At 33.5% G+C, this 19,813-nt stretch overlaps 2 protein-coding genes across 2 annotated transcripts; both read left to right on the top strand.

The window, feature by feature from the left end:
* The first annotated feature begins 4,240 nt into the window (after window positions 1–4,240).
* LOC140873765 (F-box protein PP2-A13-like) lies at window positions 4,241–6,072 on the top strand. The gene is made up of 3 exons (XM_073277007.1): window positions 4,241–4,699; window positions 4,867–4,985; window positions 5,569–6,072. The coding sequence occupies exons 1-3, from the start codon at window positions 4,370–4,372 to the stop codon at window positions 5,987–5,989; spliced, it is 870 nt and encodes a 289-aa protein (XP_073133108.1). The 5' UTR covers window positions 4,241–4,369; the 3' UTR covers window positions 5,990–6,072.
* Window positions 6,073–7,105: 1,033 nt separating this feature from the next.
* Window positions 7,106–12,242, top strand: LOC140873637 (lysophospholipid acyltransferase 1-like). The gene is made up of 8 exons (XM_073276830.1): window positions 7,106–7,502; window positions 7,919–7,974; window positions 8,163–8,383; window positions 8,465–8,873; window positions 10,219–10,304; window positions 10,910–10,973; window positions 11,686–11,798; window positions 11,896–12,242. The coding sequence occupies exons 1-8, from the start codon at window positions 7,195–7,197 to the stop codon at window positions 12,034–12,036; spliced, it is 1,398 nt and encodes a 465-aa protein (XP_073132931.1). The 5' UTR covers window positions 7,106–7,194; the 3' UTR covers window positions 12,037–12,242.
* The last annotated feature ends 7,571 nt before the right edge of the window (window positions 12,243–19,813 follow it).

Here is a 19,813-nt window from a genome sequence, read left to right as displayed (position 1 = left end):
TCGTGTTCTTCATCAAACAAATCAAATTCAAGAAGATCGTGTTCTTCATCAAATTCAAGAAGTTCGTGTTCTTCATCAAACAAATCAAATTCAAGAAGATCGTGTTATTCATCAAATTCAAGAAGTTCGTGTTCTTCATCAAACAAATCAAATTCAAGAAGATCGTGTTCTTCATCAAATTCAAGATAACAAATCTCAAGGCGCGATTCAAGGAGTTCATCGCGTTCTTCACAAATTTTGAAGTTTAATTCGATATCAAGGTGTTAACCCATCGAATTAACTTTATCAAGACATCAAATCAAATCTCAAGACATCAAATCGTCTTCAAAGAATATCAAATACTCAAGAAATTCAAATCCAACAAGAAATTGTCATTGAAGAGGAAAATCAGATTGTATCCATTAATCTTTATTTAATTTCTCAAATTCACTTTGTACCATTTTCTATTTCTTAATTTTAAGAAATAAAGAATTTTGAGCTACAAATTTTGGCACGCCCAGTGGGACCATCTCTACCCTTCATCTTTTCTCTTCACCAAAAATTTTAAGCCACCATGTCTACTAATAAAAATATCTCGAGCATGAAGATTTATGCAATGAAGTCTACTGAAAGTCTTGGAGTCATCACGAGAAGTATGTTCAAGAAATTACAAGTATCTTCGGAAGCAACCCATTTCCTTGAGATACATCAGAACTCTCACATAGAAAGCGTGATGATGACAAATGCCACAACTTTAGAAGATCAAATAGCAAATTTGACGAAGGCCATTGAGGGACTCTCGAAACATGTTCAAGAACAAGACTCTCAAATCATGAAGTTGATAGAGAAGATAGACCACACTGATGCAAGACATATGGACAAAGAAGATGAAACTAATGATGGAACTGAGTCATCATTGAAGAAAAAACAAAATGAACAAACTAAAGACTTACATTTTTCATCTGATGGGTCAGTTTCCATGGACCAGTTAAAAAACTTCATCATGGGTACTATCAAAGAAAAACTTGACGGAAGCTCCAAGCCATCTCTCACCTATGCCAAACTATATTCACAAAGGGTTGATATCTTAAGAATGCCAAATGGCTATCAACCTCCAAAGTTTCAACAATTTGATGACAAAGAAAACCCAAAGCAACATGTGGATCATTTCATTGAAACCTGTAACAATGCTGGGACATACGGAGATTACCTAGTCAAGCAATTTGTTCGTTCACTAAAAGGGAACGCATTTGATTGGTACACTGATTTGGAGCCATGCTCAATTGATAGTTGGAAACAACTAGAACAAGAATTTCTCAATCGCTTCTATAGTACTCGATGAGTAGTTAGCCTGATTGAGCTAACAAACTCACGACAATGGAAAGAAGAGACCGTCATTGACTTTATCAATCGATGGAAAAATTTAAGCCTTAACTGCAAAGATCGATTGTCCGAATCTTCTGCAATTGAGATGTGCATCCAAGGTATGCATTGGGGGCTTCGATATATCCTTCAAGGAATCCAGCCAAAGACATTTGAAGAATTAGCTACTCGAGCCCATGAAATGGAGTTGAGCATAACTACAAGTGGAGCGGAAGGGCCTCCAACTCAAGAATATCATAGAGCAAGAGAAACAGAAATTTCCAAGAAATGGGATGAATATTTTACCAATACTCCTGACCCACAAGAGTATAAACTATGAACGGTATCCACCAAAAGTCTTACATGTGGTTAAACTGTTATGTGCTCCACCAAAGGTATTACATGTGGTTAAATTGTTATGTTCCCACCAATAGTGAATTCATGTGGTTAAACTGTATTTCTCCCACTTATGGTATTTTATGTGGTTAAAATATTAAATCCCCACCTAGTCTAGGGTGGTTAAGAAATAGATACTCCTGGCCCACATGAGTATAAACTGTGCACGGCACCCCCATCTCAAACAATCAAATTTTTGAACTACGTTATGACTTGATCTCTGTATTGGGTACGTATGCAACTTAGATATATTCTGAGTACAGTCATGAACTTGTTGTTTTTTTTTCACATGAAATATTAATATGTCTTATATTTTCAGTGAAAGTTAAACACAATCAAAAGATCAAACAAAAAAAAATCTTCAAGTCTTTTTAGGCAACTTCAAGATGGATCCTTGACGTGTTCAAATTCTTGATAACGTCATCATCGAAAGGAGAAATATTTTCAATCATAGTGTATTTCCTCAATCTTATGAAGTGGTTGAACACTGGAAAATATTCCTCATTGTCTCTTCAAGAAAGTGAATTATTTTCACTTCTTCAAATCACCAAGCCTTCAAATTATGCACTTCCACCATCTTGAGTTGATTGGACCTGACCCACCTTTCGAAATCTCTCGAAGTATGTGATGTGCAGCCGCAAGATTGAAAAAAAAAATTCAAATATCTGTTTCATCAATGCTGGTGAATTCTTTGGCACCTTGAATGACTTCATCATATAGATGCCCGACGATGGAGAGGCCCAACAAAGAATATGTAAATGGTTCACAATGTAAAATTCAATAGTTTATTATTGAGTGGACACCATGCTTCTCAAAATGTTTTCATAATGTTGGAATCTCGATCGAATGTGAATAATGAAGCATACACGGGGTCGTATATTTGCACTGTCTGAAGCCTATGATCACCCTTACAAAGAATGTCTTTAATACACTTCCAATATCATTTGATGCAATGAAATTCGCCAAATAGTTGAAGTGTACTGTCTCGTATTGCTTTTTGTTCAATGATCCGTCGCTTCGATAATGGATATGAATAGAAGGTAGAAAAAAATGTTCATCCAAAGAAGATGCATGAAGGGGAAATAAAAGTTTCTATCTTTCGCTTACTTGGTGAAGAAGAAAATATGGATGCAAGAAAATTTGGAGGGAATTAAATTTGAATTGAGGATTCGTGAAATCTCAAAGAAATTGCTGCAAGTAAATTATCGTGACTTATTCACTCAAAAAAAAAATATTTGTGAATAAGTCTCGAGGGGGCATTTGTAGACAATTAAATTTGTCAACCTTCAAATATGACAAGTACGAAATAATTAAATATCAATAAAACAATTAGCTATTTTGGGAACATTAAATCTCTCAAGTCAAATTCAAAAAATTCAAAGAAATCAAGAGAAGTTCAAGGCGTTCTTCTTCAAGTTCATCAAATTCGAGAAGATCAAGGCGTTATTCTTCAAACAAATCAAATTCAAGAAGATCGTGTTTTTCATCAAATTCAAGAAGTTCGTGTTCTTCATCAAATTCAAGAAGTTCGTGTTCTTCATCAAACAAATCAAATTCAAGAAGATCGTGTTCTTTATCAAATTCAAAAAGTTCGTGTTCTTCATCAAACAAATCAAATTCAAGAAGCTCGCATTCTTCATCAAACAAATCAAATTCAAGAAGATCGCGTTCTTCATCAAATTCAAGAAGTTCGTGTTCTTCATCAAACAAATCAAATTCAAGAAGATCGTGTTCTTCATCAAATTCAAGAAGTCCGTGTTTTTCATCAAACAAATCAAATTCAAGAAGATCGTGTTATTCATCAAATTCAAGAAGTTCGTGTTCTTCATCAAACAAATCAAATTCAAGAAGATCGTGTTCTTCATCAAATTCAAGATAACAAATCTCAAGGTGCGATTCAAGGAGTTCATCGCGTTCTTCACAAATTTTGAAGTTTAATTCGATATCAAGGTGTTAACCCATCGAATTAACTTTATCAAGACATCAAATCAAATCTCAAGACATCAAATCGTCTTCAAAAAATATCAAATACTCAAGAAATTCAAATCCAACAAGAAATTGTCATTGAAGAGGAAAATCAAGGGATTATCTAGAGATTGTATCATTAATCTTTATTTAATTTCTCAAATTCACTTTGTATCAATTTATATTTCTTAATTTTAAGAAATAAAGAATTTTGAGCTACAATAATATAAAATATAAATAGATTACATAAACAAAAATACAATTTCGTATTTTTCTATCCGAACCACGTATTTATGGATTTGAGTCTAACTTGGCTCGAAACCTAACTAGAAAAGGATGTTGTAAGTTTATAGATACAACTCCAACGACTAAATAAAAGTTTTAAATTTGCCCAAACATTTTCCTTTGACATTAACTATAATTTAGGCGACATAAAGATTTGAACAAAGAAAACTAAAAGAATCTAAAAGAAAGTGATCGGACGGGTAGAAATGAAAAATGGCGACTCCATATTTAGCGTATTGTATGCCATCAGCTCTCCATTTACATTTCTTGCAACTGTCCTCTCTCCTCTTCCTTCCGATTTCCAAATACCGCGATTCGTATCCGTCCCCAGCGCCGCTCTCCCCCATTTTTCATAAATATTTTTGTTGTTAGCATTGGAAAAATGGGTTTATGTTGGTCCTTCTTTGCCCGGAGAGGAAGCTCTGCCGCCAGGTTTCCGCCGAGACCGGGGCTGGGGGACTTGCCGGAGAGCTGCGTGGCGTCTGTGCTTTTGTACCTGGACCCTCCGCAGATATGTCAGCTCGCAATGTTGAACAGAGCCATGAGAATGGCGTCGTTTGCGGATTTTGTTTGGGAATCCAAGTTGCCTTTGAATTACGAAGCTGTTGTTGCCAGGGTGTTCGAGAAAGATGATGTTTTGACAAGAAATTTGTGCAAAAGGGATATTTATTCGAGGCTTTGCAGGCCGAATTCTTTCGATGGAGGCACCAAGGTTCCATTTTTATTTCACTTTCTGCATTTTGTGCGTATTGGGTATGCTTGATCAGCACCAAAATCTTTTGACTTGAAAAATATGGGAAAATTTTGTTTATTTTATTTATGCTTTCTTTGAAAAGGGTTTAGGAGAAACATCAAACATTAGATGTGGATTTTGTGCAGAAAGTTTGGATGGATAAGACTATTGGGAAGACTTGTATATCGATACCTTCGAATGAATTGATGATAACAGGGATCGACGATAGGAGATACTGGACTCGAATTCCGACCCAAGAGTCAAGGTGGGAGTTTACAAAGGTCTATGTTCTTGTCTATGCCCCTTCAAAAACTTATTTGAGCTGGGTTGGCTGTGTTCTGAATGCTCTGCTATTTTAGATTCGTGCTTTGAATCCAAATAATTTATCGACTTTTCTCCGTGTAATTGTCCGAAATTAAGCTTCTTTGCCATTCAGTTTTATTCTCAGAGACTTTGATGCAATGTATTCTAGTGCTGTTATTGAAGTTTTTTGTCTGGAAATTGTACATCTGATCAGATTTTGGCATACTTTCATGCTGGGATCATAGTATAGTGCTCTGCCTATTGAGCATGATCTTGTTTTTCGTGAATTCATTGATGTCTACAGATAGATGATATCGCAACTTTATGCGCCTTTAATGACTTGAGTAACAGAAATTCACTTCTTCTCAGGGCCGAAGCCCGAAATATGATTTCTTGCATATACATTATTTCATATTGTTGAGGAACAGCAATTATCCTTATTGTAATTTTAGACCGTGTATGTTGCATAAATGCTGAGTTCTTATAATTCTGATGTGAAATGAATGTACTTATTAATCCAGAATTACTCCCTTTTTTCCATGTAGGTTCTCATCAGTTGCATACCTGCAGCAAATCTGGTGGTTCCAAGTCGACGGCGAGCTCGATTTCCCATTTCCAGCAGGTTCCTACAGCCTCTTTTTCAGAGTGCATCTGGGACGCACCCATAAAAGATTTGGTAGGCGTGTTTGTAACTCCGAGCATGTCCATGGTTGGGACAAGAAGCCGGTCCGATTCCAGGTTTCGACTTCGGATGGTCAGAAAGCTACAAAACAATGCTACTTGAAGGAACCTGGGAAATGGAATCATTGCCACGCCGGGGATTTCGTCGTTCGGAAGTCTTGCGAATCGATGAAGATCAAATTCTCGATGACTCAGATCGATTGTACACACCCTAAAGGTGGTCTTTGTGTTGATTCTGTGTTAATATATCCTGCTGAGGGTCAAGAAAGGTTACGTCTTTTGTAAATTTCTCTGCACTATGTGCTGAAGAAGTTGGTTACAACTTACAAAGCATGATTTTAGCTTTTAAAGTGAAGAAAAAAATACAATAAAATATATGAAATGAATAATTACAACTTTTTAACATAAAAGTTCAACATAGAAAAAGAAACATAATAGATATATTTCTTTCTAAAAATTCTATTAATAAAACAGTTACTCAATTACAACGCAAATTGAATAGTTGAGCTCAATTTTTAATCATATGTAAGAAATATATTTTTACAGTATAATAACTATAAATGTCTATATAATTCGTAAAGCAACATTGTTTCGATCAGTAAAAAATCATTTTCAATATATATGCGTAGGCAAAGAAAATCACAATTTTTTTTTTTATTTCTACATAAACCGATAATTTTCAATAAATTATAGAAATAAGAAATAATCACACCGGAAATTTGAAAATATACAGTATTGGTGTTTCTCTTAATGCTTCAATTCTGAAAAAGTTGCTTGCATTAAATTCAGCCAAAATAATTAGACGAAAAGTAATCACTAACTATAGAATTTGATTTTTCATGATGAAAATCTGAAAAGGTTGCTTGAGTTAAATTCATCCAAATAATTAGGTGAAAAAAGACCCAATTCTATTATTTGATTTTTATGATGATTTCTAAGGGGCCTTCAAGCCTGTAAACACAATATCTTTAAAATATTTTTTTGAATGACGTGAAATCCGTAATAACTTTTTAAATTCGTATACACTAGCGCGTTGCAGCACATATAATCCATCGATTCGTTCAAAAAAAAAAATGAATAAAATTTTATCGAAATTTATCTAATTTTTAAGTTGAAATGATAGAATCAATGTTTTATTAAAACAATAGAAGATAACATATGATAGCAAAAAAGATTTGTTAGTAAAAAATAATATTTTCAGAAAACAAAAAATTATATCATGACTCAACTTGTTTCATGTATGATCACTAGTAATTAATATATATATATATATATGTTGTGTGATATTGTATTATAATGACAAAATAAATATAATATAATATAAAAATAAAAAATGCAAGTGTATTATAAAGTATATAATAAATTATTTGGACAATTGGTGCATTAAAGAAATAGTACACCTCGTGTATCGAGACAAGCATCTTCGTGAAATAAGTAACGAACAGCCGAACAGCGTAGCCATAGTTGGACCACAAGAAATCCGAACAAAAATGGAGCTGCCGGAGATGGAATCCTTGGCATCGGCGATCGGAGTCTCCGTACCTGTTCTTCGATTCTTGCTATGCTTTGCGGTCACCATTCCGGTTAGCTTCTTCCACCGATTCGTCCCAGGAGGACCTTCGGCTCGCCACCTCTATGCGGCCCTATCTGGGGCGATTCTCTCCTACCTCTCCTTTGGATTTTCATCCAACTTGCATTTTCTGGTGCCGATGCTTTTAGGCTATGCGTCGATGGCACTCTTCAGAAAGTTCTGCGGGATTATTACCTTTTTCATCGCCTTCGGTTACCTCATTGGATGGTACCTCTCGCTTTGCTTTATGTTAGCTAAAGTCCCAAATTGTTTTTTCCCGGTTCAAGAATTTACCCGTCTAAAGTTTTGATGATGTAATTGGCTGTTCCGTTTGTTTTTTTTAAGGTAGTTTAGTTGAAAGTTATTTGCTTTTTAGTTGAAATTGTTCTTGTATGTGCGAATTTGTAATGATAAGTGGTGAATTGGTTGCATTGCTTTAAAATGAACATTCTTGGTAATGCATGTGGTTTTACAAATTCATAGATTTTCCTTTTGATAAACTTGGGAGTTGGGACTACTTTTAAGTCTTTGGTTGAACCTTTTTTTATGTCTTTATGAGGACATGTGTAATTGAGCATCATTTTGAGATATTTCGTTTCATTGCAAACACTCTAAATGTGTTGACCATTGGTATGCACGTGTAGCCATGTATACTACATGAGTGGAGATGCATGGAAACAAGGAGGTATTGATGCTACAGGTCAGCACCATCTCAATCAGTGTTTGTGCTTTTAAACTTTATTCGGTTACTTGTACAATTCATCCAAATAAATTGGCCAAGTTAGTTTCTGAAGGAGTGGATGTGGAAACTTTTTATGTATAAATTTTCTCATTACATGTATGTTCTGCTTCTGGTTTGACTTTGTTATGGATCTTGCAATTCTGCAGGATCTCTAATGGTGATAACACTGAAAATTATATCATGTGCAATTAATTACAATGATGGATTGCTAAAAGATGAAGATCTACGTGACGCACAAAGAAAAAACCGGTTGCTGAAGTTGCCATCGTTACTTGAATATTTTGGTTACTGTCTTTGTTGTGGAAGTCACTTTGCTGGTCCAGTGTATGAAATGGAAGCATATATTGAATGGACTGAGAGGAAAGGGGTATTATATGTAAAATTATATTTATTTTATGATACCAATGCATGTTAGTCGTTAGTAATGGATAAAAATTGCCTTTGACAGCTCTGGAAACCTACAGAAAAGGGATCACCCCCTTCTCCTTATTGGGCAACTCTAAGGGCTGTTCTGCAAGCTGGTGTCTGTATGGGATTGTATCTGTATCTTGTACCACATTTTCCGCTTACTCGATTCACTGAATCAGTATACCAAGAGTATGGATTCTGGAAACGACTGAGTTACCAGTACATGTCTGGTTTTACTGCTCGGTGGAAATATTATTTCATTTGGTCCATTTCAGAGGCCTCTATAATTATTTCTGGGCTGGGATTTAGCGGCTGGACAGATTCTAATCCGCCCAAACCTCGATGGGATCGTGCAATAAATGTTGATGTATTAGGTGTTGAGTTGGCCAAGAGTGCTGTGCAGATACCCCTAGTATGGAACATTCAAGTTAGCACCTGGCTTAGACACTGTAAGTGAATTTTTCCTTTGAATCACTTTCTCTTTTTTTGTTCATAAGCCCAAATTATGAGGATGCCAAACTTATGTTTTTTGAATTTATCAGCCGCTAGGATGAACAAGTGACATAACATAGTAAAAGTAAAAACATGTTAAAGAAACTCTTCAAATTTGATAAGAGAAAGAAAACAGTTGTTTATTATGTTGTTAAAAAAATTCTTTATAGGTGTATGGAATCTGATGTCATTTTTTAGAACAAGTTATGTTTGTAGTCTATTTGAGTTTTATGATTATGATTGTAACCTAGACTACATTGAGGAGCAAATAGGTTTAAATGTCCAAATAAGAAAACAATAAGATGGTCCTTGACTCCTCTTTGGCATTAGAGTTTCAAATTAACTTTTAATGGTGGTAGAATTTTGCCGAGTTAGTGCTTAGAGACAGTAATCACTTGTGGTCCACTGATAAACATCCCACCATAACAACATGCATCCGGAAATGCATCAATTATTGACTTATCCGAAGTTGTGGGGAAATATGCTTGGCTAATTTAGAGGTTATACATGTGGATGAGGGGTAAGATAAGGGTAATAAAATGAGGAGGGAATTATCATGAGGTAGGCAGTTAAAAATGTTTTCACTCTTTACCCGTGGATTTGGAGGCAAACCACAGCTAAGGACGTGCTAGGAATACACAGTTGTGGTCCACTGAAACATCCCACCATAACAACGTGCATCCGTAAATGCATCAATTATTGACTTATCCGAAGTTGTGGGGAAAGACGCTTGGCTAATTTAGAGGTTATACATGTGGATGAGGGGTATGATAAGGGTAATAAAATGAGGAGGGAATTATCACGAGGTAGGCAGTTAAAAATGTTCTCACTCTTTACCTGTGGATTTGGAGGCAAACCACAGCTAAGGACATGCTAGGAAATATACATTATAGACATTGGTCAGTCGCGGTCCTTTAACTCTCGGTTGTGTTAAAATTTTGATCAGATCTATGAAAGTGGCTCTCAGCCTATGAATGTAGATGTCAATCAACTAATCTTGTCTGTAACAGATTCTATTCTAGAGATAAGATCTATTTCATGCCAAGAAGTTGAGTTTCATATTGTTAGAGATTTATGGTATGCCACCTAGGGCCATTGGATACCCATTGATCCATAGCCAGCTTCTATTATATGATCCACTGGCTAGGAAAGTAAATGTGGGAGTCTCTTATTGATGGAGGCTTGTGGTTGTATCGGTGTTTAACTGTTAATAAAAAAATTCTCTTTTTCAGGTGTTCTGATTTTACAGCTCTAATTATATAAATACGTCTGTGCCAGACTAACTTGTGCCGTTTTATTTAGATGTATATGATAGGTTAGCTCAGAAAGGTAAGAAACCTGGCTTCTTCCAGTTGCTGGCAACCCAAACCGTCAGTGCAGTGTGGCATGTAAGCATTCATACGAGGTTCTTATACAAAATTATGTTGATGCCTTTGTGGTGTGTTTTCTTTTTATTTTTAAGTGCAAGTGAATGAGCGCATCTTGATATTGAGAATACTATGGTATCATTGTCAATAATTTTCACGTTTTGAGTCAGGAATGTCGCCATCTGTTTAACTTCATTATTTGGGTGATGATGGTTTTTGCAAGGTGGGTTACACCATAGATGCGTGTCAGTATAAGACCTGCAGGTTATTTGGGCCATGTATTAAAATGAAACCAACTTAGTTGTAATTCAAAGTATATTTGAACACAAAAACAATGTAAGTATTTCTGGGCACATCAAAGATTTGTAATGGGGGTTGTGGGCCTTGTGGCATGTTGAGGGGGTTAATTAAATGGTCTTGGGAGGCAAAACATTTAATTTTTAAAAAAAATATGCATAGAATTCAAATAAATTTTGGAGGAGCCCATTGGGTTCACCTTTGATATGTTTCCTCGTTGATAAATCTGCTTGCTTAATTCAAGCGGTCTTTTTTATTGGTTTGGCAGTTTTATAGTTGATCTAACAAAGTATAGCAGCCTGACTCAGCATCATTTCACTGTTTGACAGGGATTGTATCCTGGGTACATCATATTCTTTGTTCAGTCTGCCATAATGATTGCCGGTTCAAGAGGTACCATAAATTCGCAATGGTTCTCATTTGTTTGAAAGCTAGTCACATGCATTTTAAAGTTCAGTCACAAGTCGTAAATTTTTAGACCACCGCAAAGTTTTATGGCAAATACAAATTAATTAACATTCGAGCATAGAGCTATAATTGTAGGGATGCAAATTAGTTGAACCGAATAATTTATGAGTACCTACCAAGCTCGAGCTTTACGAGCAGCTAGTTAAGACCACCTTGAGTATGTTTAAATCATGATTGAATGCCGGTCAAGCTGTAGGACCTCGAGCCAGATTTTTTTATTTTGTAATTTTAAATTATTTAAGTTGTTACTCGATCTGTGTATACGCCCTGACACAGTTTTTTTATTTTTTTCCTCTATTTAAAATTGATCGATAAGGACAGAAGATATCATATCCTTAGAAAACCATTTAATCTAGTTACTTTTATGACATAGTAGTTATCAAGGTTGCCAGGCACACCAACTATGCACCCGAGTCCCGCCTTTGGGATCCTCAATGGCACACACCTCTACCTTAAGGCATGAACCTCTGTGATGCCTGTGCACCTCGGATGTACCAAAGTGTACTGTCTTCGGCCTTGTGTGTCTGGTGCCTGAGAGCAGCTTTGACAACTACGACTGAACTGGTCAAGCAGTTTCTTGATTGACTGACTCCATTATATGAACATAGTTTCTTGATTGACTTCATTTTACCAACAGTTATCTACCGATGGAAACAAGCCAGCAAATCATCTGTATTCAGAAATATCCTTGCATTGGCGAACTTCGCCTACACCCTTATGGTTCTGAACTACTCTTGCGTGGGTTTCATGGTTAGTGCCCCCCTGCCACCCCACCCCCGCACCCCCCCCAACTTTCATTCATCGATGATGCATGCAGCTCAAATCTATGATACTCTACTGTAAACAGGTTTTAAGCCTGCACGAGACACTAACTGCATACAGGAGCGTTTACTTTATTGGAACCATTGTCCCAATAGTTGTTTTGTTGCTTGGAAATATCATCAAGCCAGCCAGGCCAGCCAGGTCGAAAGCTCGGAAAGATGAGTGATATTTGCCATGCTTCTTGGATGTTAAAGAGGTTGCAATGAGATGAGGAAATGAAAAATAGTTGGATTTCTTGATGTGTTGGGGCGTTGAACATAATTTAAATAATTGGTTTAGCCTTTAACTGAACTAACGTTGTTGGTTAGCTCAATAGCCACTTTTGCTGCTGCTGCTTTTTTTTTTTTGGGATATTCTCTGAATTCTTTTCTTATTATATTGTCAACAAAATCATTACGAAAGTAAAAATAAATATAATATCTAATATTTAAAAGTATTTTGTCAATAAGTTTCTAAAACAATTTTATGTTTACAGTAATAATTTTTTTACTCTAAAATAAATAAATAATTTAATTTTCCCAAACTAAAACCATATCGTCTCCAAAACCCTTCCTCCAAAATTCTCAAATCAAAACCAAGAACTTACTAACCCCTTCCCCCTCAAGTTTCATTCCATTAACTTTAATTTTATTCCATGATCAAAATAATTGTCTGGTTATCACCATAACCCAATATAGTAGACTGTCAGTATGTAAATTACACTTCAAATTTATTTAAAAAAATCCCAAGTTAAAAATAATCGGAAATCATATGGCTCTCTAAAATTCCATATAGATGAGTTGTCATTATATTATAATAATCCAAAAGTTGAAAGAGTGTTAAGTTAGTGATTTGGCGCAACGCTTGGACGTGGACGGATGTTGTTTTGAAGTGTCATCAAGTGCTAGCTCTATATACAATGACATCGATCAAACCACTCAATTTTCTATCAGCGCATAAGTTGAAAAATTATGACAAGACGTCGAAAAATAATAACAAGATATCGGATATTCTTGATGTTTGTACAAATTTTAGTAAAAAAAAAAAGACTAACATTTAAAAAACTGTACATTACTTGACTAAAATCGTGAATCCATCGATAATCGATAACATGACAAAGAATTGATTTTCCCTCAATATTTATATTGTGTAGCATACTAAGTAACTTATACAAAGGAAAGACAAAAGAAGGTACAAAAGGAACCACAATTTCTAAAGCCCTTTTAGCCATCAAATTGCATCAATGATGAACCTAAATGGTCTCGGAGGATCTCTTACTATGCAGAGTCGATGCAACAGTTACTCGACGAATTCATTCGTATTATTGATAAAAGAAAAAAAAATTACAATGGAATTCGAAACTTATTTATTTATTTAATCGGGTCTACCTCAGATCAACATGCATCGAATTATGGAGTCATTAGAGAGAGCAATTTCACAGAGTGTTGGTGGGAAGAATTACATTTGAAAAAATATATATAGAAGCATTAACAAGAATTGAATTCTTTTTCCATCGAGTATGTTTCCCCGTAGGACCAATATGTCACTAGTTAAATGTCTTAAAAGATATGCGCCTGAAAAAGGGCAGCTGGATAACTGACTTTGCAGCCATTTTTCTCCCCAATAATAAAATAAAAAAACTATAAATTTTTTTTTGAGCTAGAAAAAACTATAATTTTGATCATATGTGTTTGTTACTTCCTCTGTGTTTTTATATTTCAGTTTTAGTCCTGCATGAGCATTGCATTAATACTACATCAGCACCACATCGAAAAAATAACTAAAATTGTCAAAAAAAAAAAACAAAGATAGCGGACTAAAACTGAAATCTGAAAATATAAATTTGACTTTCTATCTTCACCCATGGATCCTTTATTCATACTTATTCAATTGGCAGTCTTGATCCAATTCAAATTCTGTTTCGCAATTTCATAATCCAACTTTGAAATTTATAAGTGACTCGTGGATATAAATCACGAGAATATGTAGTTTTTTTTCTCGAATTTATCATTTGAGAGGTAAAGGATTAAATCCTTTTAATTTGAAGAAATAAAGTTTTTAATCGGAATATGAATAAAACCGAAAGACCCTTTAATGTTGAGCCAAGCTCGAACCCTGTTCCACAATCTTTTAAAGGGTTGGATATAGTCGGTCGTGATAGTGTAGTGAGTCTATCCCTCCTTTTTGGGGATCGAAATCGCAAGATGACAAACATATATGATCGATAAAGCAAATTTCCCTAATAAAAATCCAAACTGGACCACTTCTCATGCATAGCTGAACCAAGGTCGGAGCCATGTTCGAGATGAAGGGGATAAGATTTTTAATTAATATATTTATTGTTTTTCAGGAGCAGCAAAATCTTTGTAAAAAATTTGATGAATTTTGCCACCTTGACTTGTATATGGCTCAGCCACTGTCCGAAGCAAACAAAGATTGTATGTATGTGTAGTTTTTAGACTGCTCTTGCATGTGCCCAAACCCCTAATTATTGTGCAGTTCTTCTCTGAATTCCATCAATGAACTGGCCTCCAACCCCACCACCCTTTTCCTCATCATGTTATCAAAGGATAAGTTGAAAAGTCCCATGGAATTTTTTTATCTTCTTATTTGAAATGATGATAAGTATCGAGGCATCGAGAGCGACATTGAGTATAATTGATAGTTATTGTTTGAATATTTTAAATCGTCAACGTGATTTCGATCCCCAGTTCGGGCTATGAGTTAGGATAAATATTTGAATTGGTTAACGAGGGGTGTTACAAAATATATTTATAGTAATTTGTGTTAATCATTTTTCATAAAATGGACGGATGAAAAATGCGTTATTATGGGAGTTCATTGTGCAATCACGCTAGACTGAGATCAAAGCACGATAACATAATAGTTGAAATTGGATATATAATTGTTATTGTTAGTTGCTTAAATATATATGCCAATATTATTTCATCATTTTTCTCAAATTGATGATCAGAAATATAGATAGATTCCATACATACAATGTTACTAGATACCTATTCCCAATATTTTTGTATTCCAATCATTGCCCTAATATACTGAGTCAAATTGATGACTCTGTATATATGCTTAATTTTGACTTCCCAGTTTTTGGCGAGGAGATTCGTACAAATAGATAGCAAATTCTATATCTTTAACTTTTGTCAAATTTAATCATTTTTACGTGTGAATTAAAGTTATACTAAATATATCGATGTCATGTCGATATCATGTCAGCATCATATTATCGTCATATGCAAGGTTTTAAAAAGCGTGAAGCGCGTCGAAGCGTGGAGGTCAAGCTTCAAGCTTTTCAAGCTTAAGCGAGCTTAGAACGAGCTTAAGCGTGAAAAAGCGTTTTCAATTTTTATTATAATTTTAATTATTTTAAGACAAACATTAAATAAAATGTTATATCAACCATAAATATATGATTTAATAGATAATTCAAGTTCTAAACTATAAATATACATATTTATAAAAATATTTTCATTTTAAAAAATAAATGAAATCTTTCGTTCTAAAAAGCGGTCGCTTAATCGAGCTTAAGCGTGTTAAAACTTAAGCGAAATTAAGCGTCGCTTAAGCAAGCTTTTTAGAACATTGGTCATATGGGAAAATTATTAGAATTAAAAAAAAATACTAAAACTGATAACATAAAAGATGAAAATAACAATTTTCTCCGAGTGTATGGGTCAAAGTTACATTTCAATTGTCATTCGATCCTAACAATTATTAATCACGTAAATCTAATGTTCTATAGTTTTTTTTTTTTTTTTTGAAGAGCTAATATTCTATAGTTGGGTGCAATAGTTTTGTACTTTTGTTGGCTATTGTCTTGCACGCGACTCGCGAGACATGTTGACTAACATGTTTTTTCTTCGTTTTTCTTTTAAAATAAACAAATATTAATTGACTGACATGTTTTAATTTGCAATATCATGAAATGATAGGGGAAGATTGCATTTAATTATGGGCATGTCCCATTGTAGTTTGGTTTATTTCTAAATTTCAGCAATTAATTGGGATTAATGCGTATTATAAAGGGCTTCGGTAGAGGGCAGTATTCAAGGAATATCGCGTGATTTGGGTGAGGCATTTGAATATGATTTGAGCGATAGTTGAAACTTGGATTGATAATTTAGGTGCTTAATTGAGAAATAATTAACTTTTAGAAATTTTAGATTTTGATGTTTAAACTATCATCGGCTATTGGAATGGACGTCTAAACCAAATAGAGATATTAGGGAAAAATACCAAACCAATCTAGGGAATTCTATATATATACATATATATATATATACATATACATATATATATTTATATATATATATATATATATATATATATTCAAACCCCATAAACTAAAATAAAAAAATTTAAGAAAAATCCATTTTAATGAATTTTCTTATATAAAAAAAAAACCATTTGGTCAAATATCTTATTTGCGTCCTAATTTAAATCAATGTTCTAAAAAACGCTAGGTGGTAGGCGGGCGGCGACCCACCGCTTAGCGATTAGCCGCCTAGGCAAGGCCTAGCCGATTTTTTTTAAAATCTAAATAATAAATAACTTGAAATATTCATAAGTTTTACTATAAAATATAATTTTTATGTCTTATGTTTTCAGTTTTTATACGAAAATCTTATAAAATTTTAATAATAATAATAATAACAACAACATAAATATTAATAGATATCAAGTTTTCATATGTATAATGTAATATGAGATTTAATTTTTTGCTTGAATTTATTTTATGCGTTTTTTTTTCTTTCTGTGTTTGTTTCTCGCTTCGCGTCTCTCTTTTAGTTTTTTATTTTTAATTTTTTTAAAATAAAAAATAGTAACCGCCTAGGCGAATTTCTGTCAACCTAGGCGGCTTGGTAGGCGGGCAATGCTTAGAAACATAGCCTAGCAAGAAAGCGAGGCGGTGGACAACCGCTTAGTGCCTAGAAAACTCTTAGGCGGGTCTAGGCGACGCCTTTTAGAATACTGATTTAAATATTTAAAATGTAATGCAATTTTAATTGTTCCTTTATAAGACAAAATTAATGAAAATACTCTTACGAGATTTTTATCATAAAAAATATTATCCTTTTCAAATTAAGAGGGTTTTAGTCAAAATTTGTAAAATTCCTAACATATTTAAGCAAGGATAAGAGTAAGAAAACAATAAAAGAGTATTTTGGTATTGATATTTATTGTTGTAACACTCTTGTTTTAAATATTTTTTGGATGAGAATTCTCGTAAAGTAGGGGTCTTCGTAGTTATTAATATCAACACAAAAAATTCTTATGAAACTATATGATGGATCAATTATTTTAGAATTCATGATTGTGATGACGAGTGACAGAACCAAATTAATACAATAATACTTCTTTCTTGAAAACAAAGCATAACATTTAAAACTCATTAAATTTCGATGAAGAAGGGGAAAAAAATTATTCAAATTCCAACCATACTTTTTCTTAAATTATAAATTACATTTTAATTGGAGAGTATCATTTTTTTTGGTGACGTGGGAACCCACAGCCGCTATCTTTCGGTGCGCTCTGGGTAACCCCAAACTAACGCAATAGCCTGCAAACTACGCTAGTCAGATAAATCACACTAGGCAAGCCCTGTGTGACAGACTAGTCCAAAAAAGTGTTGGCGGGGGAATCGAACTCCTGACCTATGACCAAAAGTTCACCTACTCCACCAACTTGAAAGATGAAACCGACGACTAGTGTAGTATATAGAAAGTAGAAACAAAACTATTTGTGGTACAAAGTTTCAAAGACTCCATATGATTAGGAGTAGTTTATGCTACACTGAGAGTATTTTTTCTTCTATTCCAACGTCATTAGATTAGGTGAGTCTCTCACATTTTTATGAAAGTTGATATATATATTGATGATAAAAAACTAACATTTGATCAAATCATAGGGAAAAAAATATTTCAAATATAACATATTATAATCCACATTAGATTCGAGTTTCTATGTAATTCAAAGTACTTACGATAGTGGATTTATAATTTGTTCATGCATGTGTATCGAAAAACGATCTAATTTTAAACAATTTCGAAACCACGAATAGGTCACAAAAAATAGTAACTTTGATTGAGTTTGAGTGACAAACATTTGTAAAGTTATATACAACACAAAGATGGGTACTTGACATAGCAAATTACTTGTGATGTTTGCTTCACCATTGTCATTTGCATCGATCTTGAAATGACTTCAAACTAACTTTTTGAAGTAATAATTATCTCAGATGCTGACTAAACGTAGATTTTTGTGGAATAAATTATATATACTGTGGATGGCCAAGAAATTAAGACCTGGCCCGACCTTGTTATCTAGTTATTAGTGGTTATTCAACTTATTTATTAATTAAGGAATTTTTTGTTGTTTTCTTTGTACAATTTTGCCATTTTTTTAAAAAAAAAATTTTTTTTTGGAGGAAATGCTTTGTTGCTTGGTCACGCCTAAATCAAGGCAACTCCTCCAACAATAAAACATAGGAAAAAAATAATTTTTTATATTCCATAACTTACAAATTTTTTTTTTGGTTATTGATCAAGTCATGATTTCAGGATAGTCATGATATCCATCCCATCGATAATATTGTCCGATGTCACGTCTGTATTTTCTGTTGACATCGACACATAAAAATTAGACTGGATCACGTCAGCATTCTATTGAAAAATGATTAAAATTAAAAAATAAAGCAAGTTAGTGTAATAAAACTGTAAATTAACTAATAACATGAGTAAAAATAGAAATGTGCAAGTTACGAAATCAAAATTATAATTTTATATAAATATAAAATATATAAAATAACCCAATGCAGTAATAAATTGAATACTTGGCTCCCTAAAATTTAGATCTTGAATTTGGTTATATTCAAATTAAAAACAGTGTGAGTAATTTTTTATTAAAAAAATATAACGAAATACTACTAAATAGGATTAATATATATAAGTCCATGTAATACCTAATATAGTTGTGACAAAACTGAAACAAATGTCAAATTTGTGAGATAGATATCGTATTTAACCAAAATAAAAAAATATAAAAATCGTTAATGTTGATATCAGTTGAATGGACCGTCTTAGCTTTTTATTTTCTTCTCTTCAAGATATAGTGAATGGGAATAAAGTACAAGGTGGTTGCAAATTGGATGCAAGTAAAAAGCTCATTTACATCGAAATAAATTAGGACTACCAATTGAGTTACATTATCTAATTAAGGGGATATTTCGATATTGTGTAATATGTGTAATTGTATATTCTCATTGGAGTACACGAACATATGAAGAAAAAGTCAATGGCCAGGAAATACTAACAAATTTTCAAAAGAAAGAAATAATTTATATATACAAGTAATGGCTGCCATTATTTCACAATATTGAAATATATTATTCAAATTCCCGAGTAAATGAATAGTCACACTCAACTAAAAAATTAATATATATATATTATGATCACTATGAAACACACGATGATACACAAAATATAAAAGATAAACGACTTTTTAAAACAAAGAATGACGATAGTTGAATAACTTATGAACTGTGGCATGATGGAATGAATTCACATATTTTTTTGTTGAAATAAAAGCAAATTAATTTTTTCTTTTAAAAAGTAAATCAAAGTTTTAGAAAACAAAACAAATTAAAGACGTTATAGGATATTAAAAAAAGCTCACCAAAAGTAATCATCGACCCCTTACCTTCGTTATATATATATATAACATCATAGGATAATATAATATCGAGGGCAAATAAAGGTGCGCCCGTGTAAAGAATCCAACAAGACAACATATATATATATATAACATCATAGGATAATATAATATCGAGGGCAAATAAAGGTGCGCCCGTGTAAAGAATCCAACAAGACAACAGCCAAAACTTTCGTCTCAATTTGATTTCTCCAAACATTACAATTGAATATGAAGGTTTGAGTAATTAAACATTA

The sequence above is a fragment of the Henckelia pumila genome, unplaced genomic scaffold (assembly GCF_033568475.1).
Source record: "Henckelia pumila isolate YLH828 unplaced genomic scaffold, ASM3356847v2 CTG_80:::fragment_1, whole genome shotgun sequence".
Lineage (NCBI taxonomy): Eukaryota > Viridiplantae > Streptophyta > Magnoliopsida > Lamiales > Gesneriaceae > Henckelia > Henckelia pumila.
This window is presented reverse-complemented; position numbering and strand designations above follow the sequence as displayed.